At 35.7% G+C, this 23053-nt stretch overlaps 4 protein-coding genes and 1 long non-coding RNA gene across 13 annotated transcripts; 1 reads left to right on the plus strand and 4 right to left on the minus strand.

Moving 5' to 3' along the window:
- Nucleotides 1–1085: 1085 nt before the first annotated feature.
- Nucleotides 1086–2179, minus strand: LOC110672739 (uncharacterized). Its single transcript, XM_021835603.2, has 2 exons — nucleotides 1915–2179; nucleotides 1086–1810 (listed from the first exon to the last, which is right to left on the minus strand). Exons 1-2 carry the CDS (start codon nucleotides 1970–1972, stop codon nucleotides 1494–1496), a joined length of 375 nt encoding a protein of 124 aa, XP_021691295.2. The 5' UTR covers nucleotides 1973–2179; the 3' UTR covers nucleotides 1086–1493.
- Nucleotides 2180–4335: 2156 nt separating this feature from the next.
- Nucleotides 4336–4954, minus strand: LOC131170505 (uncharacterized). The gene is made up of 2 exons (XR_009141241.1): nucleotides 4874–4954; nucleotides 4336–4773 (listed from the first exon to the last, which is right to left on the minus strand). It is a non-coding gene; the product is annotated as an uncharacterized LOC131170505 (long non-coding RNA).
- LOC110672735 (heparanase-like protein 3) lies at nucleotides 4459–7900 on the plus strand. Of its 4 annotated transcripts, XM_058129604.1 has the most exons (10): nucleotides 4459–4596; nucleotides 4709–4776; nucleotides 5259–5295; nucleotides 5390–5545; nucleotides 5638–5786; nucleotides 5873–6103; nucleotides 6232–6421; nucleotides 6505–6630; nucleotides 6975–7074; nucleotides 7157–7900. In XM_058129604.1, the coding sequence occupies exons 4-10, from the start codon at nucleotides 5391–5393 to the stop codon at nucleotides 7529–7531; spliced, it is 1326 nt and encodes a 441-aa protein (XP_057985587.1). In that variant the 5' UTR covers nucleotides 4459–4596; nucleotides 4709–4776; nucleotides 5259–5295; nucleotide 5390; the 3' UTR covers nucleotides 7532–7900. The 4 variants fall into 4 exon arrangements, with proteins under 4 accessions (XP_057985587.1, XP_021691291.2, XP_057985588.1 ...); XM_021835599.2 differs by having other exon boundaries at nucleotides 4483–4776; nucleotides 5368–5545; XM_058129605.1 differs by lacking the exon at nucleotides 4459–4596 and having other exon boundaries at nucleotides 4679–4776.
- A 2526-nt stretch (nucleotides 7901–10426) lies between these two features.
- On the minus strand, nucleotides 10427–15309 carry LOC110672732 (hydroxyproline O-galactosyltransferase HPGT3). 6 transcript variants are annotated; one of them, XM_021835591.2, is made up of 13 exons: nucleotides 15192–15309; nucleotides 14986–15116; nucleotides 14463–14526; nucleotides 14212–14261; nucleotides 13919–14106; nucleotides 13156–13216; nucleotides 12917–12989; nucleotides 12456–12579; nucleotides 12261–12348; nucleotides 11785–11835; nucleotides 11627–11698; nucleotides 11097–11209; nucleotides 10427–11003 (listed from the first exon to the last, which is right to left on the minus strand). In XM_021835591.2, the coding sequence occupies exons 2-13, from the start codon at nucleotides 15108–15110 to the stop codon at nucleotides 10981–10983; spliced, it is 1032 nt and encodes a 343-aa protein (XP_021691283.2). In that variant the 5' UTR covers nucleotides 15111–15116; nucleotides 15192–15309; the 3' UTR covers nucleotides 10427–10980. The 6 variants fall into 6 exon arrangements, with proteins under 6 accessions (XP_021691283.2, XP_021691287.2, XP_021691285.2 ...); XM_021835595.2 differs by lacking the exon at nucleotides 14463–14526; XM_021835593.2 differs by having other exon boundaries at nucleotides 12261–12345; nucleotides 14986–15280.
- A 187-nt stretch (nucleotides 15310–15496) lies between these two features.
- On the minus strand, nucleotides 15497–22953 carry LOC110672733 (ER membrane protein complex subunit 7 homolog). The gene is made up of 7 exons (XM_021835598.2): nucleotides 22791–22953; nucleotides 22543–22586; nucleotides 17035–17143; nucleotides 16779–16842; nucleotides 16569–16685; nucleotides 16376–16484; nucleotides 15497–15969 (listed from the first exon to the last, which is right to left on the minus strand). The coding sequence occupies exons 1-7, from the start codon at nucleotides 22883–22885 to the stop codon at nucleotides 15881–15883; spliced, it is 627 nt and encodes a 208-aa protein (XP_021691290.1). The 5' UTR covers nucleotides 22886–22953; the 3' UTR covers nucleotides 15497–15880.
- Nucleotides 22954–23053: the final 100 nt, after the last annotated feature.

A 23053-nucleotide genomic window follows, 5' to 3' on the forward strand; every position in this document is an offset into this window, starting at 1 on the left:
TTAAAGGAAAGCTGGATGTTGTTATGAATAGCGTTCAGCTTTCTTTTAACATTTTTAATGCCTACGCTATTATAAATAGCGTCCGGACCTTAAAAAAACTATTATAGTTAGCTTTCCGCACTTACCTCGTCAAACTCAGTATAATTCACCTCTTTTTGATAATTACTCTTAAACTCATCTTTTTTGGTATAATTTCTTTTTTTATTACACCCTTTTGATAAAAATCCCGACGATAATTGAGGTGATTGAATTATGTCCAACTTCTTTTCTTCTATTAGTTGGTGAAGTTTGATAGTAAAAATCACTGCAATTACGTGTGCGTTAATTCTACTGGTTCGTTAATAACTGTTTCGTTTTCATTTCCCCTGTGAACTTACCGGGAGGAGGCAGCTGCGATCAAGGCTGCAAGGAAGTCATGGTATCAGACAATGATATCATATGGTGACTACATGGAGTTTGAGAGCTTCTCTAAATGGCTCAATGTTTCCCAGTAATCTAGCTTTCTGCATTCCAAGTTCTCTTGGAAAAAGATTTTGTTTTGTTAGCTACTTTTTGTTTGTTTTGGAGTTGGACAAAGATGAGATTTTGAGAATGGGTGGGAAGGAAAGGATTGGAATGAATGTGTTTTGCTATTGTCTTGTTTAGTCAGGTTATAACTTTTCATTTAGTATCAATACAGAAATTAAATATTTGAGCATTTTGACTTGGTTGTTACAATAGAATTGCTGTATGCTTTGGTTTTAAATGTGTACTTTAAATTGCTTTTTTTTTTTTTTTTAATGGAGATCTTAAATTTTGTAGTCTAATGATTTAATGAATTAAATCACAAGCAATGGATATACTCCATGAGGCTTGACACCATTGATATGGATTATTGGATATCTGAGTTGTAACAGTGGCTGTCATGGCTGATTTCAGACTAATTCTTTTGACTCAATCAGATTACTGTATGCAATTTAAAAAAAAATGGAAGAAATTACTTTTCTAGGGTTCAACCTATTAGGGGGAAAAAAAAAAAAAAACCCCAATGTGATCCACGCATTCTGGTGCTTGAACGAAGCAATTTCGGAGGACATTTGGTTGGGTTGGGCCTTGCTATAATTGGGTCTTTCCGTTCTAGGGATGTAGGTTGATGAGTCTCACGTAATAGAATCTGTAATACATTTGTTTAACCAATAATGAGACTATCCTACCTAATTAATTTTCTTAAAAATTTTATAAACATTAACAGATAAACAGATAGTTAATACTAATTAAGGTTATCTGATTGATTTTCTTCCACCTTTAATTTATATTTTATGTGTACAGAGTGAAATCAAAACTAATCGTGAGAAGAGAAAAAGAAGAATATTTCGAGAAAATTCAAATGATATCAAAATAGCAAAGTAATTCCCATTGCATCAACGATCAAATGCAGCACAAAATGAGGAACACACACATATATACAGTACAGTACAGTCCTGGGCAATCAAGCCTTCAACATATATATAAAATTAAGAACATGCAATTTCAGAGTAGATAGGGTTGAAGGGATAGATAGCATCCCAAGCATAGGTGAAATTGAAGGTGTGATGTCCATGGAGTGGCTGCTCATTGTTAATATGACAAGCAGTGTCATCTGCTTTGGCCAGCATTGATGGGTCAATTTCCTCTGTGCTGTGAAACCCATTGCAGGCCAATTTGATACTCATTTGAGTACATATACAATCGTTCAAGATTGTCACTTTCCATTGTGGCTTATTTCCCACTTGATCTCCTGTTTGAGTTTGGAAAACTTTCAGATCAGTTACTGGGTAGCATTGGCCATTGCCTGCAAATGAAAATTTATTATTATTATTATTATTACTATAAATAAATTAATCAAAGAGTAGCCATTTCTACAAAGAAACATGAGTAGAGTAGTGAGTTGCCTACCTTGGCCAATGAGACTGAGGAAGAAAATTGCAGAGAGAAAATTGAGAAAGGTGGCCATTGCTGAGTAATACCAAATATGGCTTTGGCGCTTTCGAAGAAGTAACTGTCACAACCTCTGAGAATTGAATTTGTGTTGGTGGTGGAAGTTTCTGATAACTGAAGACTAAGAGAAGACAATGTGGTAAAGTTAAATAATGAACCAGTCAACGTGTCCAACTCTCCACAATGCCCATGCCCTGTATTTTAAAAAACAAAGAAAAAGAAGCCGATGATCTTTTCTATTCATTTTTCAGATGTTTTTGTGATGAATATTTTAGAGGTAAGATCTGAAGTTTTAAAAAATTTAAATTTTATAAAAAATAAATTTAACTGATTTTTTTTTTATAATTTTAATGTTTGAAAACATAATAAGTGATAAAATTTAATTTTTTTTAACTTAAAAAAATATTTAAAAAAAAATAAAAGTTACATGATTATTTAAAAAATTATATTAATTTTTTCTTAAAAATAATTTTTTATAAATAATCATCAAGGCCTTCGAGCGTGGTGATGTGTATAAATATTGTTTGAGTTATTTTTGTGGTATATGGTGCTAATTTGAGAGAGTTTCTGTTGACCTACCACGATTGAAGTTGCTTTGTTTGGTCTTGGGTATTGCATGCTGGTTTGTTACTCTCATCGATTTCTAGCTAAACCCGACTTTTGGGGGCGGGGGTTCAATCTTTCATGGGATATTGGTAGTTCGGGGGTCTTTCGTTGGTTAAGCCGTGTCCATGGCAAATCCCTTTAGCTTATATGCTGCGGAGCTCTGCTGCATTAGCCCTTGAATTGACCTGTGATGCTTCCTTTAAGCATTGTTTAGCTCCCTTTTGGTTCTGAGTTGGGTTCATTTTGGGTTCTATTCACCTCCTGAGGTTGTTTTAGTCGGGGAATCTCTCAGTTTGATGGCTATATTTATCGATGGCTGCCTCTTTGTCCTTCATTTGGCGTCTCGTCTTCCCCGAGTTGTTAGTTTGAACGCTCATCTGCATGGAAATGGCAATGACCTGGGTCACTTGAATGTGGTTTGGAGCCCATAAACACTATGGTTCTTTTTTTGGGCATTGGAAATATATATATATATATATATATATATATATATATATATATATATATATATATATTTTTTTTTCTTGTGGATCAGGGTTGGATAATTTGGACCCTTGTTCTCAAACCAAGCCTCCTAGCTTTGGGCTTTTGTAGGCTCTTTACAATGTTTTATGCTAGGTTTAGGGTTGATTGCTTTGTTATGACGATAGCGGGCAGAACCCATATCAATTTAAAAAAAAAAAAAAATTTAATATGAGGATGAGATGTATTATAATTATGCTAATTATAATTAAAATTGATTACAATCAAATTTAATTTGAATTATATCAAAACCCCAATGACCAATATCAATCATATGGTGTGCTAGAAACAGGAATGATAAATTATTGCTAATGATATGTCTGTAATGTTCAAGGTAAATAATTTTTTAAAATAATTTTCAAAGAAGTTAAATCTTAATTAATAATTTTTTTTTCTTTGTTACTCATTGGATTATTCTGTTAAGTAGATCGACAGTTGTTTGATAATAATAAATATATAAAAAGAAGCTCCCTTGCCTCCTCCACATCTTCTCTTCCCCACTTGTTTCTAATTGTTAACTCTTACCTTTGACTTCTGAAACCTTATCTGGCTTGTGCTATGGGAGAGAGTTTATTATAACTTAAAAGAGAACAAGAAATTTGACACATATTGATATAGTGCTAGCAAATGCAATGACCAAAGCCTGAAATTGTTAATTTTATATTCCCATAGGCATGCCGATGTTTCCAAGGAAAAACCATGAGCACTTGACTGGAAAATAGGCAAAGAATATGCATACCCATGTCCCAGTATCCACCTAAAGAGAACCTCCCCAATGCGATTATTAATTTATCACCAACTTGACTCCATTAATTTCATTTATTACTTCTTTGATTACATGAGTCAAAATTATCACTTAATCAAACTGAAATGACACCTTAACCTTTTCTAATTATCTACTTCATCAATTACTTTGTAGCATTCGCATGGCACCATGCATTTCTTGCTAAGATGAATGGGTTTGGTGAAGGTTTTTCTGAATCTGATTTGGCAATGGCATACATTAGGACTGGCTTAGGCTTGGCTCATCCAAAATTTTAATCATCTGTTTGGTGAGAATCTCCTAACTAATTAATCCTTTTAATAAAGAAATCAGCTTTACCCTGCAAATACTCCTTCCCCATAAAATACAAATCATTCTACCACTACTAGTCCCTAAATTAGCACAATTCCTTTTCTGAATTGCCAATATTTAATATTCAGCATTAATTGGATTACTTAATCAGCAAAAAAGAAAAAAAAAACCAAATATCACCAAAAGATGCTCTAAGTTATTGTTTTATATCACTTTCTTTATGTGCATATAAATATGATTAAATTTCAGCTTCTCATCTCTAACACAAAAAATTTCTCTCTGCAGCCAATGATAGTCTTGTCATTTAACTACTCCTGACTTGCATGGCAACCGTGAAAGCTGATATAGAGACAAGCACAAAGCAGAAGACACTACTTTATCTAATGGGTTCTTTCTTCAGTCTCTTGTTTTTGATTTCGTGTGTTTGGCTTTACCTGGTGAGTAAAAGCTCAGTCTTTGTGCCTTCACAGAGCACACAAGGTACTCTTTTCATCAATGGAACAGCTTCAATTGGAGCAACTGACCATGATTTTATCTGTGCTACTTTAGACTGGTGGCCGCCTGATAAATGTGACTATGGAACTTGTAGTTGGGGCAGAGCTTCCCTTCTTAATCTGGTAAGTTTTCTAGTTGTTTTGAGTTCTCACTTAGCAGAATTGATCTGCATAACCAATTCCTAGGCAGGATTTTGGCAAATACAAATTGAAGATTTACCTTGAGTTTTTCATTGCCAGTTCTGGTCAAATATTGCTTATTTAGACAGTTCCATGTCTAGTTCTCCGATCTCCTATGTTCCTTGTTCATATTCAACAAAGCAAATTCACAAGAATATGCATACATTATATGCAGATTGTACAAAGCAGTAGAAACTAGATATTTTATATGATATTGAATGTTGAAACTTTCAAATTCAAGCAGATGTTTCACATGGTCTCATAGAATTGAGCTCATATAAGTTATCTGAGAACAAGTTGTTAAAAGCCTGCCTGAGAAGAGAAGGGGTGATAGTGAAGAATATCCCATATACGTATTCCAGGATATTATATCCTTTTTTATGCATCTAATCCCTTTCTTCGATTTCTATTCAAAATTTTTGCAGGATCTTACCAACCCAATATTGCTAAATGCCATCAAAGGTAAGAATCATGGTAACATTAAGTTTTGCGTACTTAGAGACAAGTTTTAACATAGTTTTGATTGAGTTGCAGCTTTCTCTCCACTGAAAATTAGGATGGGGGGTACTTTGCAAGATAAAGTCATATATGAGAGACAAGGTGAACCATGCAATACATTTGTCAAGAATAGCTCAGAGATGTTTGGTTTCTCCCAAGGTTGCTTACCTATGTCTCGATGGGATGAATTAAACACTTTTTTCAAACAAGCTGGGTAAGATATATTGTTCTTGTGTCCCTGTTTTCTGGGTTAACATATTAAAGTAAATTAGTGTCTGAAAATTTTGTCTTAATTTGTAAATGCAGTGCTGTTGTTACTTTCGGGTTAAATGCACTAAAGGGCAGGACTATAGCTTCTGATGGTTCTGCTGTTGGAGCTTGGGATCCAAGTGATGCAAAATCTCTTATAAGATACACCGTCAACAAGGGCTACAGAATTCATGGCTGGGAGCTTGGTAAGAATTGTTAAATAATTTGTTTTGGGGGTGTGAATAACTTTGCAGTTTAAATTTGTTTTAAGATTTTTTTTACTGGTTGTCAGGAAATGAACTGAGTGGGAATGGAGTTGGAACTAGACTTGCAGCAGATCAATATCCATCAGATATAAACACTCTACAAAACATAGTAGAAAACATTCATGCAGGTTTTGAAGATAAGCCACTAGTCCTAGCACCTGGAGGGTTCTTTGATGCAAATTGGTTTACAAAATTCATAGATAAAACTCCTAAATCTCTTCAAGTAGTCACCCAACACATCTATAACCTCGGTCCAGGTACATAAATTGTAATAGTACTTTATTCTGTGGCAGTCTAATTCCCTGAACTCTTCAAAATTACCTAAAAGTCACTTGAAATTACTCAATGAAGAAGCATTTTAATTTTCTGAGTTTCTTATGTATAGGTGTTGATGATCATCTCATTGACAAGATATTAGATCCATCCTATCTAGATGGCGGCTCCCAGATGTTTAGCAGCCTTCAAGGAATTTTGAAGAGTTCAGGGACACAGGCAGTTGCTTGGGTTGGAGAGGCAGGAGGTGCTTACAACAGTGGCCATAATCTTGTCACAAACGCGTTTGTGTTCAGTTTCTGGTAATGTAGTCCAGATGATTGCTGCCTTATATTTTGTTTAAAATCTGGTTATTGATTGATCTTGGTTAACACTAATCAAATAGGTACCTGGACCAACTAGGAATGGCATCATCTTATGATACAAAAACATACTGTAGACAAACATTGATCGGTGGAAACTATGGCCTCCTCAACACCACCACCTTTGTCCCAAATCCTGATTACTACAGGTAATCCTGGAACTTCAACATACATCACCTAAGCCATCCCATACAAAATGGAACAATAAGAGAAAAGACACATTTCTTACTTGAATAAAATCAAAGGGTAAAACAACAAAAGAGATTCATAAAAAATATTTTCAATAATGTTCTACTTTGAAGTGGGTCTATGTCTAGCCTAAAAAGGGGCGTTTATTGCTGAGAAAGGATCCTTGATTACCCAAATCCACAAAAGATATGTCTGTCAATCTCCAAACGAGAAAATCTTTGTTGAATTTAAGGATTTTTGCATGTGATGTGTTAAGAGTGCAAATTTGCATTCTTAACATTTTATTAATTGTTTACATTTTCAGTGCTCTTCTGTGGCACCGTTTGATGGGAAGAAATGCCCTGTCCACAAGTTTCTCTGGGACAAAGAAAATAAGAGCTTATGCTCACTGCTCAAAAGCAACTGTGAGTAAATTCTTGAACCTAGATTGGCAGACAAATGTATACATATTTACTAGGCTAATACCCTGGATTTTCTTCACTACAGCAAGGAATCACTTTGCTCTTAATCAACCTAGATGGTAACACTACATTTCAAGTCAGCATTTCAACTGAAAATTTTGCCAAGAATGGCACTTGGACACTGCAAGAATATCAAAGTCGAAGAGCAAAATTTGCTAGAATACATAGAGGTTCTAAACTTGATGAAGATACAAGGGAAGAATATCATTTAACAGCTAAGGATAATGACCTGCACAGCCAAACAGTGCTTTTGAATGGGAAAATACTTACTGTAAGTTCATCTGGAGCCATCCCTCCCTTGGAGCCAATAAAAGTTGGCCTCTTCAACCCAATAACAGTTGCTCCTTTGTCCATCGTATTTGCTCAGATTACTAACATGACAGTTCCTGCCTGTGTATAAGTGAGTGAAAAATGATTAATTCTGCTGCTTCATGTATAGCAATGAGATTCAAAGCAATTGTGCAGAACTTTCCTACCTTTAGCTAAAAGTTGTCAGAATTCATGGGATACTGTACCGTGACAGGTTAATACAGCTGAAAAGTGTCTGCAGATGATAGTTTAATATAAGAAACAAACTTATGCACACATGCTGCCATAAGAACTGTAATCGTATATGATTTAAGCCATGGCAACATTGTCCACCGGGCCAAGTGAAAGTTGAGAGAGCAGATTTTGTATAAAGATATAGTGAACCATTTTATTATTATTATTTTAAATCACCATGTTTTGATTCCAAATTGAAGTATGCAAAACCAGAATTTATTATCAAGCTGGCTCTTTTCCTCTCCATGCATTGTAGTTTCAGAATAACAGTGAGACAAAACACACTTGGAAAATGAAAATAAAAGCATCTGGACTACAGATGTGGCCGGCAAATTATAGATGCTTATCAGAAAACAAATTTTGCGAGTCAGGTTCAAATGCATAGCTGTTTGTGACACATTTAAAGAACGTATCATTACATTGTCATCAAAGAATCTGCTCCATGGTAGATGAAATTCCGCGCTTATCTTATAGCCATCCCAATATAATCCTGTTTATAGGCAATATCTCTAATGCCAAAATTCCAAAACTAAGGTATTACAACCATGAAATAGTAACTGTGAAGCCCAGCAACCATTCAAGTTGCAGCAGCATGATGCTCTTGCAGTGCAAGACGAATAGCTGGTTGCCAAATTGTGCCATCTGGATTATCGATAAGAGAAATTGCCATAATAGCTTAATCCTTCCTAATAGCATCTGATTTTTCATAGTCTCTGTTCTTTCTTGCTACAGTCCTTCAATTTTTTGCAATACTTCGTGTTATGTTAACTTTGCACGCCTCAGTGCCTTTTCCCTCAGTTGCTGCAGAACCTGTGGAAGTAAATAGTTTATAGCAAACTATAAAATAGACGAAGATTAGCAACAGATTCACTAAAAGGAATGTTGATAAAGCCGAATTAATTGGGGAAACTGCGTGGAAAAGGTGGAGACTGCCAATGAGGTGCAGCATGATGAAAACTAGAGAAGATTTCCAGGATTAATTGAGGAACAAAGAAAGAATATTAATAGAAGAAAATAAATACATGCTAGAAATCTAGCACAATGTCTCAATGCTACAACATACTTGCAAGAATGATCAGAACCTTAACTGTTTTACTCAGGAGGGGGGAGGGGTCTGGTAGATTTCTTCCAAATTTATAATTGCCTAGAATTTCACAAGCAAAAATTTTGCCTCACTACAGGAGTAATTGACATTATTAAGTTTTCCTCAGAGTATATTGTGGGCATCAACCCCCAAATTTTCTAGAGCAGCAAGTGATTCTATTCGTTTTGTCTGTTTATTCCCCTGCGTTTAATAATAACCTACACAAAGATTAATAGGTGAAGAAGGAGATTTTAAAGGGGAAGGAGGATTACAGAAATTGAATAAATTAATGTGAAAGGAGCTGGAGTAAGTTGTCTTCCCTGCTAAGCTAAAAATTGTTGAAGGATATTTGCGCAATTCTTCCTCCTCAAGAAGCAAGTGATGCAGATGCAGTTTACTGGAAACTTTCTTCCAGTGGTAAGTTAAGTATTAAGTCTGCTTATATGTCGTTTATGGAAGGTGAGGCTCACTCAACGCAATCTGATTGGATGGTAATATGGCACTGGAAAGGTCCACAAAGAGTGAGAGTGTTTCTTTGGTTGGCGAAGCACGTCAGGCTTCTTACGAATGCAGAAAGAAGCCGCCGACACCTGGTAACGTCGGATACTTGTGAATTGTGTCTGGGCCACGCAGAGTCTTCTATTCATGCATTGCGGGACTGCAAGTTTGGGTCATGTGTGTGGAGACAGTTGCTGCCATCGAATGAGCGGCCAGGTTTCTTTAATAATAATAAATCAAGCTCTGTTTCGTATTGGATGACGCGTAACTTGACGAGAAAGGAAGATAAGGTAGAGGGATGGAGATGGGACGTTGTATTTGGCACAGCTTGCCGAAGAATTTGGCAAAGGAAGAATAACGCTGTCTTCAACAATCATCATGAATCGATGCTGTAACTTGGGTATTTCAGCTGGTGTGAGAGACTCGGTAGGTGGGTCGGAAAGCTTCCCCAACCGGCTGTTCAGCTAAAGGGGTCGAAACGTTTGATCATGGCAGTTGTTTAATTAGAGGAGAACTTGGGGACTGCACATGTGGCTTTCTGGCGAATTGGGGGCGATGTACAGTGTCTATGGCTCAGTTACGGGCTTTCTTCATGAAATAGCCTTACCAACGGGTTTTAACCATCTCTTAGTGGAATGCAACAGTTCGAATGTGGTTAATATGGTTATGGGAGTGTCAGATTGGGATGTTTAGGTAAAAAACCTGTCATAACGCAAATTCTAGTGCAGATTGATGAATGCACTGTGCTTTTTGTTATCCTTTAAGGTATTATCTTCTACATTTGCCTCCGTCTGGCATTCTACATTGGCTTTTTCATGATAGGCCCGTAATTGTGCTGTTTAGGTTTTTTTTTTTTTTGGATCTAATTCTCCATTTGTATGTGATCAAAAAAATATTCTCTATTTGTATAAAATAATTAAAAAAAAAAAGATATTAGGGAGAATATCTAAGCACTGATTAGGAGTCCCCCATATATTTAAATATCTTCTCCCACTGAAATTACTAAATAATAAATTTATTTTTGTATTACATAAATTCTTATAACTAATAATAGGAATATAAATTACTTGTTTGAGAGTAAGTTTTTTTCTTAAGAAAACTAAGATTTATGGAGATTTTTAAACCTTCAATTCTTACTTTTCAATCTGCTAAACTGGTAAGTTAAAAATCTTTTGACACCTAAACATACTGATAAAATTCATGAGAGATTATCAAGTGTGTTAATGTGTGTGTAACACTCATAAACACTTCAGGCTACAAGTTACTGCTAATCAGTGATCACAATGATAAGAATGTTAAATGTTGCAAATAATTTGGTGGAACAGTAACAAAACTTGGTATTGCTGTTCATGCTGGAAAATTGAAAAACTACTGTTTGCGCTACTTTCCATTAGCAGCAGCTTGAGAAAAAAGGATATACAGAAAAACATGATCGATGACATGTAGAGAAGCTATTCTGTTGATCACAATTCATGCAAGGCTATCAACAAACTTATCAGAGAGCAGTCGTACGCCAAAAGTTGGCCCACTCTGAGTTCATATTGTCGTTAACCTGTGTTTATCCTAAAAGAATTGCAGCCAATCGCCACATCTGGAAAGAATTATCTAGTCGATGCTCCACTGATCCTGACAATGAGTGGATGCAACAACAGATGCATGCCATCCATTACAGCAAAGTAGAACATGAATTTTGATGAAAGTTAAGTCCCTCTCCTATGCTCTGATCATGCTAGAGAACACACTTTATCTGCAAGTGAAAAGTTGGCCTTTCAAATAAGAAGAAAAAGCTCTACTAATAAAGGCTCAATTCATCAAAATAACAGCAAAGGAGCAAGTTCACCTTGTTTAATGCTACTGCAACAAAAACGATTATCATCAATGTAAGTAGCTTGAAGACCCATCATCCAAGATCCCACAGATATATCATCATGAGCGTAAGTCTTTAGAGATGCACTGCATGTAATTAAGAATTAAAAGAAATATTAAAATTCATGCGCACAGGGTGACCAAAGAGTGAGACAGCTCAAATTTAATTCAGAGAAATGAACTCCACCAGTAGTGTGAAAACGCTGAACATCATTACTCAGAACAAGAAACAAGCATCCTATCTCCTCAAAATTTATGGCTCGTGTGTCATGAACACAGAAGCACAGTGAGGAGAATTTATGGATTACTGATTATTCCAGAGCTTTGCAAATATAGTAGCTTGCAATTAAGCTTTAAAACATAATAATGATTATAGGGGGTCTCATTGTCACCCAATTTGCAATGAGCCACTGCTCCAATCATAGCCTTAACTTTATACTGACTTCCACAACTTAAGGCTAGACCCTAAACACCACTTGTCCAGTTGCAACATCTATAACTAACCTATTTATGTTAATATACTGGGCCAAATTTTTGGAGAGTATTAAAAGTGCACCAGCAGCATGTCGGAAGTACCTGAAACAATCAAAAAATGAATATGGTCAAACTTGACCACTCCAAAAGCATTCAGAACTATACTATTACTACAATAAAGCACTTACGATTTCTCATCCCCAAATTTCCACCATTCAGACTCATACCATTGCTTTCCTCTGAAAATAATAGCAGTTCAAATACTGAAACCAAAGCATTAGGACTGACAAAAGCAAAGAATATACCCTCAACCCATTTATGAGAGAAAAGAAAAAAAATAGAATTTGCAAATAAGAACCTTTGAACTAAACTCATAGGAAGCCTATTTAGGATTAGCAAGTAGTTACAAATACCACAAAAAACAGAAACAACATGGTTAACACGTGTTTCAAGCATAAATTTTCTACAACTTGACAGAATGACGCCAGTGTTAGGAAAATTCAAACTCCACATGCATTGGGAAGAGAAATCCAACAAGTTCAGTTAAAATTCTAATTAGTATATAAATTTTATAAGAATATATCTAAATGTCCGTACTGTATGATATAACATAAAGGATAGGCAGTTGCAATGAGGCTGAAGTAATTAATTACAGAACACGTACTCTTCAGTTATCACATCTCCTGACTTCATGCAACCAATGTAAGCGCTATCTTGACCACGACGGCGTTCAAGAATTCCAATTAACCCTTCTGTCTCAGAAGAAAAAGTTTTAAACAACATTAAAAAGTGTTCTAAGAAATAATTAGACATGCGAAGTAGTAATGCTTTAGGAACTGCTAAGAAATTGAAGCCATACCAAGATCAAGATTTATATTGTCATCAACTTTCACATAAAATTCTGCATCCCAATTTTGTGCTGCAGTGCTAAAGAAGAATTTTGCTTTCTTTGGCAATTCTTCTTCTGCCTCCTCATGACCCTCCTGATAAAAATAAAAAGTGTTCTCAGACTCTATGCTTTAAATGTTCATAAAGTCTGCCTAATCAGCAACAAGAGTTGAATGAATGTCAAATGATTTTTTGCTTCAACTGTTTTGCATTTTGGATATAGTTTGTTTTTCTCCTTTGACAGTAGAATGAAGGTCAAATAATATATTTTAGTTTTCCTCCATGAAGACTAATTAGGAAATAAAAATGATAAAAAATTCAAAATGTTTATGCAGAGATTGATGACTAATAAAAATATCATCATTCCACAGAAAAAAGCAGCATTGTCTATTTGACAAATTAAAAAACGAAACATAAAATTCCATCACCTACAAGAATCAAGAAATCCTTTGTTGAGATATTTTCATAATCAATATGGCGATCCAAACTATCACCCCGATTAGCACTGCCAATTTAAAAAGAAGAAGAATAAGTTACCAGAAGTATAAGGCCCCATTGGATTAATAATACAATTTTATACTCCGAATAAACAGTGGAATAAAATCAAGCTATCTGCTGAATGAGAAAACTAAAGCATATGCTAAAATAAGGTTTAAAGTGTGAGGGAAAACCTCCGGCCAATCACAAAACGTATCATCACTCCCCTTTCCTCGAGTCTTTTCAAGGCATCACCTACAAAAAGCAAAAGCTCAGCTTGTAAAAGATTTATCAACAATTAATGAATATAATTTTAATCAATACCACTCACAATGTGAAACCAACAACACCTGAGACAGAAACAGTATGCAATGTGACAAAGTCATAAACAATAAGAATCCAATCAGTAATATAAGGTGAATTTCAAGAGGACTAATTAAAATTGAGACGTGCGGTAAAGGAACAACTGACAGAAGGCAATGCAATGGGAAGCATTACACACAATGATGAAAGCATTTATATTAATATTCTGATCTTCAATGTCAAAATCAGCATTAGTTAGCATTTATATTAAGATGAAAATAGTTTCACAAATTGCAAGAATCTGTTATTTTAGCAGATAAGCATCAATTCTTGAGTCTCAATTCTCAACCTAAAAAGTTCTTAGACCGTCGAAGTGCAAGCAATGGAGCTAAAAGAAGAAATTATGTTATACAAAAGAGTTTTAGCTCGGTGGTACTAATCTCCATAACTATGACGTCTTGGGTTCGAGTTTGAGTCCCAACCAAAGTCAAATGAACAAAAATAATAATAATAATACACAGATATGAAATCAAATAAAATTTGCAATTTAATATTAATTGAAATAATTTCTTTCTTTTTTTGATGAGCATATTAAGTGATCAGAAGACAATGAGCTAGACAGCCAATATACTATGCAATCAAATCGCAACTAACCTCTAGGCATCCATGACCCTCTAAACATATTTCGCTTTAAACGACTGCCAAATCCAGTATAAACTCCAATAACTGCAAGAAGCTTCCGATCTGAAGATCCACTATGCTGCAGCTGGTTCTTGAGGTAACCTTGACTCTTGGCCAAGGTCAACTCCATCTCAGCCTCCACAATCCTCCTCTCGAGATCTCTACAAATCATTATCATTGATACCAACGCAAAAGGCACATGGTCATCTTTGGTCAATGAAATTTAATTTTGACAAAAAAAGGTAAACAAACTATAGGAAACGTACTTGCATCCTAGGTCAGCTAGCTTATCTTCAACAGTAGGAACCTTGGGTCTCTGCCAACAAGTACAAAAAATGAATAAATAATTAACAGACCGTATATAACTGAATTTATAGAGGAAAAGAAAGTCATTGTCACTTGACACCATTTCTCAATTTGATTACTGGAACAATGACCAAAAATTAGCACCCCCACACCATCTCCAACCCAAAAGAAAATGGGATGTCTTTATGAAACAGAGGAGGCCAAAGCAAACCTGGGCTGAATTCATCTTAAGAAGACTAGAAAGCAATGTTCTGTTCTCAGCATCTTGCCACAATCTGTTGCTTTCCAAAAAGAAAGAAGGAAAAAGAAAGAAGGCATGAATTATTATTTACCACTTTATCGTCCTCTCGTATCCGATGAAACAAACATCATAAACTAATTGTTAGCTTAGCTAAGGAGATAGAACACAGTATGTGTAAAATCAAACTATTTTCTTCAGTGTTTGTTTGCAGAAAACTGTTACTATTTGAATCGTCACTTAGAGGATCCATTGGAATTAGGTCCAAATTCCGTTTACCTCAAATCCACAAAGTCTAAGTGACCAAGTCAATCATTTATAATTGCAAGTATTCAGAATTATACAAATTATGATATTAAGTAGATTCTTTTCCCCCAAACACATCCAAATACAGCAATTATATCGTTAATCCCGATACTACATTCTTCGGAGAAAGAAACCGGGAATTGAAGGAAAATGGGAAATGATCAAAGAAAATAAAAAAGGAGTAACGAACCGTCCGGCTACATAAAGCCAAGCGAGGCAAGAGAAGAAGGCCATGACTAGAGAAGGTTTGGAGCTCTGCAGAGGCTTCGATCTCCATCGCCTCTCTGATTTTGTGGTCGTTGTTATGCTCTCCATCGGAGCCTAGTACAGTAGGCGTATAAGTATCGTATATACACGTATTCTATGCATAAGAGTACGTTAACTGAACGATCATACAGAGAAATTCCGAGAGAAATGGAGGCTGAAGTTTAGGATTTAAATTTTAGCAAGTGACGAAAGTAAATCAGTAGCAGACGAAGCCTTGTATGAATCTCCATAAATGTAGAGTTTTAGATAGAGCCGGGCGGTAAGTCAACTCGTTATGAACATACTAATGGGCCTCTGAGCCCTGGCCCATCAATTGGGGTTACGTTTCGAAGGATTTTTTTTTTTTTTATCTGGATCTGCATCGACCCAAATTATTTAATATTTTCATATAATTATATAGAATTCACTTCTCATATTTAGAAAAAAAAAAAATCTTTAATGTAAAATATTCTAGATCCCATTTATGACCTAAATTCAGGATACAAAGAATAATCAATAATTTTTCTGTTCACAACTAGACAGGCATTATTAGGAGTGTTGGGTACTTTAACTGCTCTTCCAGCAAAGAAAATAAATACTAAGAATACAAAATTTGGGACAGGATCTTCAAAATCATAAACAAACATAATGGTAGAAGTCTCCGTGTAAGTTAAACACGAACATTACAACCTTCCAGACTAAGTAAATTGTCATGTATGATAAGAGAGAATTGATAATTGTGTGCACATATGATCCACTGAGCACCAATGACAGCTCTCGATCACAATGCTCCAGAATTTTTAAGCTTCTCAGATGGAGTGGATGAGCCCAATTTGAATTTATCTCTGTGCTCCTGGCAATAAGCTTGCTAGGGAGGGAACCCCTTGTTGCCTCATTTCTTCTTGTGCTCGCCTCATTTCCTCAGGATCTGTTATAGTACACAACAGAGTATATGATAAGTGAAGAAATAAGCAACGTCAAAAGTAATTCAACAAGTGCAAAAATCCTCACAAAATTTTAAGGTCAATGAAGATAAACACAAAATAAAATAATTGATTGGCAATGCATGTGAAAAAGGAATGACCAATTATCTCTTACTCAAAATATTGAATGATGAGAAAATACAACATGATTTTCCATGATATTCTAAGAATAATTGTGCCAAACTTGTGATTATTGAATGCAGGTGAGCAAAAGTAATGTTGATTTGCGGATCCAACTAATGCATCATTTAGCGAAATCAGCTACTCAGTATTCAGGCAATGTAAAGCTCCTGCAATTCCTCAAGGCCATGTCTGAAACATATTAATTGTGAATCAAATAGAGTACTTTACCCATGTTCTCCATTAATTTGGGCATTAGGAACATAACCACCAACATAAATCCCACCATAAGACCCATTGGGCTTTTGACAACAGACATTATGGAGAAGGGTTCCCTAATCTGTAACAAAACAAGATATGAGAAAAGAGATAATAAATGATAAGCTAATCAACTAGTACGATAGATACAAGAAAGAAGATCAACCTCATAATACTGTTCGTCTCTCAATGGCTCTAACACCAACTCACTCAGGCCCCTTCTGTTCTCTGTCAATGCTGCCTGAACCTGACCAGGGAATCTGGCGCTAACATCAACTCGGACCTAAACATTTAAAAGAAAATTCTATAAAGGGAAATCTGTAGTCTGTACATGATCATTCAATGTTAACATCATTTTGAAGATTGAAAATCCTACTGGAGAAAAGAAATAGCCTATTGCAGCCACTTCAATTAAATGAGTCCCTGCTGGCACGTTATAGCTTTTAGCATATTAGTCAAGGAATCAAGATGTCCCCCAGAAAAGATTTCCTTTGATAACATAATACTGAAGTTTATATTAAAATCTACTAGTGAAAAAGCAGCCAGAAGAATTGCCCAGAACGACTACAATAAGAAGAACCATTGACAACCATGCACATGGGAAGAAAACACAGAAAAGAATAGTAGGATACAATGAAAAATATCCATCAGGCCTCAGAAAAGTGATGCTTTGGCCGCCATTAAGTATAACTTTGACATTGGATAGTTTTCCAGGAAAACCAAATCCTTTTACACCCACACCTGCCAAATAAATTCATCAATAATCTAACTCAACTAGAAAAGAAGCAAATCAGAGAAATAAACAGCAAGCCAATGTAACCATAATTGTTCATGCTATTGAGAGGCAAAGTAAGCCACCAATCAAAATTTTGAATCTGGATTCAAAATAATTGCCTAACTCTGCCTAAGTAGTTTGCACTTAGCCGGTCCCAAGCCCGGATAAAGGAGGAGGGTTGCGGTAGGTGACAACTAGCGTAAAAATTTCGTCACACCTTATGATATGGATTCAAATGATATAAACGTTGGGGCGTCCTCTACTAACGATGCGCTACATCGGAGACCGGGTGTAGTGAGAAATATGCAAGGGTGTAGGGCATTCACCAAAAGTGACGCGCCATGCCGGCGCCCGAGTGTGGTGTTAAGTGAGCAAGGGTTCCCACATCATAGACGGGTGTGGGTAAAGAAGTTAGTCCATAGGACAGATAAAAGAACAGATAGTGGAACAGAACACAAAATAGACATAAAAAACAATAGAAGATATCATAGGAAGAGACCAATTAGGAAGGAGCAGGTTAGGAGGAGGATCAGGTTGGTACTTGGAATGTTGGATCACTTACAGGAAAATTAATGGAGCTTGTGGATACCTTGGAAAGGAGAAGGGTGAATATTGCTTGCATTCAGGAGACTAAATGGGTAGGAGAGAAAAGTAAGGAAATAGGTAATTCAGGGTACAAACTGTGGTTTACCGGAAAGGAGAGAAATAAGAACGGAGTGGGCATAATCATAGACAAGACATTGAAAAACGCAGTAATAACTGTGAAAAGAGTAGGAGATAGAATTATACTAGTAAAGCTAGTACTAGAAGGAGAAACAATAAATATAGTTAGTGCTTATGCCCCACAAATAGGACTAGACAGTGAGAGTAAACAAAGATTTTGGGAAGATATCTATGATTTAATGCAAAGCATACCAAATGAAGAGAATGTTTTCATTGGTGGAGATTTGAATGGACATGTAGGAAGTGATAGACAAGGTTATGAGAATGTTCATGAAGGTTTTAGTTTTGGAAGTCGAAATGAGGAGGGAAAAAACATCTTGGATTTTGCTATGGCATACGACCTAATACTAGCAAATACCTACTTTATAAAAAGAGAGTCACATTTAGTGACTTTCAGAAGTGGGCAACATAGAAGCCAAATCGACTTCCTCTTAACCAGGAAGACAAATAGAGCTCTATGCAAGGATTGCAAGGTCATTCCAGGAGAGGCTTTAACAAGTCAACATCGGTTGGTGGTCTTGGATGTCAAGATTAGGAACAAGTCAAATAAGGTCAGAAGAAATAGTGTAGCTCGAACAAAGTGGTAGGAGTTCAGAGGAGCAAATCAAGTGAAGTTCAAAAATGAGCTTCTCGAGTCCGAAGTATGGAAGCTGGATATGGAGGCCAATGATATGTGGATACAGATGGCATCAAAGATTAGAGAAGTAGCTAGAAAAGTACTTGGAGAGTCTAAAGGACATGGACCACCCTCAAAAGAGAGATGGTGGTGGAATGAGGAAGTACAAAAGGCAGTGAAGAGAAAAAGAGAATGGTATAAGAAATTACCTAAATGTGATAATAATGAGGCATATGAACAGTACAAGATAGCAAAGAAAGAGGCAAAAAAGGTAGTTAGTCAAGTAAGAGCACAGGCTTTTGAAAAGTTATATGAGAAACTTAGAACTAAAGAAGGGGAGAAAGATATTTATAGATTAGCAAGGAGGAGAGAAAGGAAATGTCAAGATCTCAATTAAGTTAGGTGCATTAAGAATAAAGAAGAAAAAATGTTGGTAAAAGATGAGGGCATCAAAGAAAGATGGAGAAATTATTTTAATGATCTCTTTAATAATAGTCAAAATGGTAATAGCGTGAATATAGATTATAGAACAATAGAAAAGAATGTGAATTACAGTAGAAGGATTAGATCTTTAGAAGTAAAGGAAGCACTTAAGAGAATGAAAGTGGGTAAAGCCTGTGGACCCGATGAAATACCAATTGAAGTGTGGAAGTGTTTGGGAGATATGAGAGTGGCATGGTTAACTAAATTATTTAATAAGATTCTAAACTCAAAGAAAAATGCCTGATGAATGGAGGAGGAGTGTCTTAGTACCTATTTTTAAAAATAAGGGAGACATACAGAGTTACTCAAACTATAGGGGAATTAAACTCATGAGCCATACTATGAAGTTGTGGGAGAGAGTTGTGGAGCATCGACTACGTCATGATACATCTATCTCTCTCAATCAATTTGGTTTAATGCCCGGTCGTTCAACTATGGAAGCGATTTTTCTCATTAGAAGCTTGATGGAGAAATATAGAGATGTGAAGAAAGATCTACACATGGTTTTTATTGATTTGGAGAAGGCTTATGACAGTGTTCCAAGAAATGTCTTATGGAATGTATTAGAACAAAAGAGGGTATCTATTAGGTACATAGAAGTGTTGAAAGATATGTATAAAGGAGCAACTATTATTGTGCGTACAGTGGGAGGGGACACGAGATTTTCCGATCTCAATTGGATTACACCAAGGATCAGCCATAAGCCCTTTCCTTTTTACATTAGTTTTAGATGAATTGACGAAACATATACAAGAGAGTATTCCTTGGTGCATGATGTTTGCGGATGATATTGTTCTGATAGATGAGACACGAGAAGGAGTCAATAGAAAGCTAGAGCTTTGGAGAAGTGCTCTAGAGTCAAAGGGTTTTAAGTTAAGTAGAACGAAGACAGAATACATGCATTGCAAGTTCAGTGAAGGCCAAACTGGTGACAGGGAAAGAGTTAGTTTGAATGGAGCGGTACTGTCCCAAAGTAATCACTTTAAATATCTAGGCTCAGTCCTTCAAGTAGATGGGGGATGTGAGGAGGATGTTAGTCATAGGATTAAAGCTGGATGGTTGAAGTGGAGACGTGCCACGGGAGTTTTATGTGATCGTAAGATTCCCAATAAGTTGAAAGGAAAATTTTACCGTACAGCCATACGACCTGCTATGTTATATGGTAGTGAGTGTTGGGCACTGAAAGAGTCGTATGCGTCTAAGATAAGAGTTGCAGAGATGAGAATGTTAAGGTGGATGAGTGGCCATACTAGACTAGATAAAGTCCGTAATGAGAGTATTAGAGAAAAGGTAGGAGTGGTGTCAATTGAAGATAAGTTGAGAGAAGGGAGATTGAGGTGGTTTGGTCATGTGAAGCGTAGACATACGGAGGCTCCAGTTAGACAAGTAGAGCACATTAGGTTAGAGGATAGAAAGAAAAAAAGGGGTAGACCTAAATTTACTTGGAGGAGAGTAGTACAACATAACCTAGAAGCATTACACATTCCTGAGGATTTAACCCAAAATCGTTTAGAGTAGAGAAAGCGAATCCATATAGCCGACCCCAAATTTTTGGGATAAAGGTTTAGTTGAGTTAAGTTAAGTTGTATTCAAAATAATTGCCTAATCACTGTATCTCCATCAAGATTTCAACATCTGTGATGGAAGCAGGGGGAAAAGACAGCACCAGACACCGTTTGAGCTAAGGGTGAGCATTCAGTTTAACCGAACCAATAACAACCTCTAATATAATAACTGAACATAACTAAAATAAAAAATATTTAGTTAGTTATCAGCTATAAACAAAATAACTAAAAAAAGTAATATATGTCATTTATATTATTAATTAATAAAATATTAATAAAAATGTATTTATAATTATTTAAAAATAATACACATAATATATTTTTAATAAAAGAATTATTATAAATTGAAATTATTAATAAAATTATAATTTAGATATTAATTAATAAAAATTTGGTTATTTTAGTTGTCAAATTGGAGTTAACCAAATTGATACCCGAAAACAAAAAATTTTAAAAATCACTAACTAAACCGACAACCAAATGTCCTTACTGAAATAATTGAATTTTCATCGGTTTAGTTCAGTAATTCAGTTATACCTGAATAATGCACACCCCTAATTTGAGCTAGATGGTTGTCCAAACTATGAGTCATAAATTCCTATCCTAGCCACTAGTTACAAATTCTAATACTCCGACTCCTCATTTTGCTCTGTCATACCTGTGTTGACATGACATGACACGGATTATGTGTCCAACACATACACTTACACTTAGTTTGGATAGAGGGATAGGAATGGAAAGGAAAGGGTAAGACAAAGCGATAAATGATATCCCTTGTTTGGGAGTTTTATGAGGTGGGAAAATAAAGGAAAAGGAGGGATAAGTTATCCTTCAAACCCCACTATACTTTTTCATCAAAATTGAGTAACATTAAAAATATTTTTTAATATGACTATTATATCCTTAAAATCTTTTCTTATCTTCCAAACATGATAAATTGCTTAACATTTCATTTCTTTTCTTTTCCTTCCCCATGGGTTAAACACATCCTTTCTTTTCGTATCGAACAAAAACTTCAAAATATAGTGTTAGTCGACAAGGGCTTAGCTTCTCTCTTTAGAGGAACCGCAACTAGGTCTTCTACTCACACCACTTTCTTCCCATCTTTTTTTTTGTCCTTCATGTAACATACACTCCTCCTGCAATTCTTCATAAAGATTTAATTGACATGCAGCAGGAATGGATTAGACAGCGCTAGGAAATCATCTCATTTTTGCATGAATGAGGAGTCATGATCCCACAACCACAGGTCTAGCATCGCCATCCTAATGTAATATAACAAAGTCTTAGTAATTAGAAAAAAGAGGTAATATTTTCTAGGTAAGCCATGCTTCATCTAGTTTGGCATTCACATTGAAGATCTTCAATAAACTCCAGCCACGATGAAGGTGCCACAAGAACTCAAGTCAACTACACAGTTACACCCAAATCCCAATGTAAGGGGACAAGCTATACAGCTCATTTTCTTCCCTTTTTCTTGATTTAGAGCTACATCAATAGAAAGATAGAGAAGAAAATAATTTGTATAAGAACCCCAATCAAAAAGCTTAACCTAGGAACCTTGCTCACACTCTCCAGATAGACATTTCTATTGGGTTGGTGTTAAGGAGCAGTGTCTCTAAACTTGCCAAAGCCCTAAAATACAGGTCATTGAATTTCATTAGATAAATAAAGAAATAAATTTCTACAGGAACTTAGAAATAAAATCAAAGTGAACAGCACAAGCCATTTGAACTAGTTCTATCTGAGTTTGCAAAATGCATGAAAAAACACCAGTAGGATTTGAAACTTGCTACCAGCTAAAATTGATCCTTACCTGAATAATAACATGTCGAGTCTGAAATGGGCATTTCTAAATCCTTAATTTATCACTAATAAAATTAAGAAACCATCTCAAGCTCATGACTGATCCAAACTAAACAATTAAACATCCGTAACCAAAACTCAAAAGCATTTATAGCCCTATACTAACAGGTACCTGCAATCTTCACTCGACCATTGATGGTGTAACCATCGCCAGACCTGGAAAAAGAACGATTAACTTAATTAGAACAAAAACAAGCAGTGAAAATCGAAACCCTGTAACTCATATACTGTCAGTTCAAGGAAAAACCTAAAAGAACTAGTTAGTAGTAAAAATCTTCGCATTCATGCCATCAAATCAAAGAATTTCAGATTTCTACTTGCTTTTTTTCTTTTGTTAATTTCAGTATATATGAACCGTACCCGGACGAAATCGTAAGAGCTGGAGTGAGGAGAGAGAGACATAATTGTATGAAAAAAATTAGGAAAACCGGTTTCGATCTGAGTATAGATGCCATAACAATAGAAGTCCAGCAGAGAACAGCTAGAGATTCCACAGGCGATGAGGTGATCAGATACGTACCGGTTATTTATTTCACTGAAACTAGAAGGGGCTCTTTTGGGCCTCAGTAGCTCAGCTTGAAAGCCCAATGAAAGGCATTTTGGGCCTAATTGGCTCAACTTGA

This window comes from Hevea brasiliensis, chromosome 11, assembly GCF_030052815.1.
Source record: "Hevea brasiliensis isolate MT/VB/25A 57/8 chromosome 11, ASM3005281v1, whole genome shotgun sequence".
NCBI classification, from domain to species: domain Eukaryota; kingdom Viridiplantae; phylum Streptophyta; class Magnoliopsida; order Malpighiales; family Euphorbiaceae; genus Hevea; species Hevea brasiliensis.

Bases quoted from the DNA above. Each gene is read 5' to 3' on its own strand.
- LOC110672739 (XM_021835603.2), bottom strand. From the start codon at position 1,972: ATGGCCACCTTTCTCAATTTTCTCTCTGCAATTTTCTTCCTCAGTCTC. The intron at 1,811-1,914 runs GTAGGCAACTCA...TTTCATTTGCAG, and splicing joins CCTCAGTCTCATTGGCCAAG to GCAATGGCCAATGCTACCCA.
- LOC110672735 (XM_021835599.2), top strand. From the start codon at position 4,483: ATGGCAACCGTGAAAGCTGATATAGAGACAAGCACAAAGCAGAAGACA. The intron at 4,777-5,258 runs GTAAGTTTTCTA...AAATTTTTGCAG, and splicing joins GAGCTTCCCTTCTTAATCTG to GATCTTACCAACCCAATATT. The intron at 6,422-6,504 runs GTAATGTAGTCC...CTAATCAAATAG, and splicing joins GCGTTTGTGTTCAGTTTCTG to GTACCTGGACCAACTAGGAA.
- LOC110672732 (XM_058129607.1), bottom strand. From the start codon at position 15,110: ATGGAGAGCATAACAACGACCACAAAATCAGAGAGGCGATGGAGATCG. The intron at 14,527-14,985 runs GTTCGTTACTCC...GGAAAGCAACAG, and splicing joins TGGCTTTATGTAGCCGGACG to ATTGTGGCAAGATGCTGAGA. The intron at 13,217-13,918 runs GTTAGTTGCGAT...TGCTTTTTGTAG, and splicing joins AGGGTCATGGATGCCTAGAG to GTGATGCCTTGAAAAGACTC.
- LOC110672733 (XM_021835598.2), bottom strand. From the start codon at position 22,885: ATGGCATCTATACTCAGATCGAAACCGGTTTTCCTAATTTTTTTCATA. The intron at 16,485-16,568 runs GTTGATCTTCTT...GTTTTGTTACAG, and splicing joins GAGACGAACAGTATTATGAG to ATTAGGGAACCCTTCTCCAT. The intron at 15,970-16,375 runs GTAAAGTACTCT...GTACTATAACAG, and splicing joins CAAATTAATGGAGAACATGG to ATCCTGAGGAAATGAGGCGA.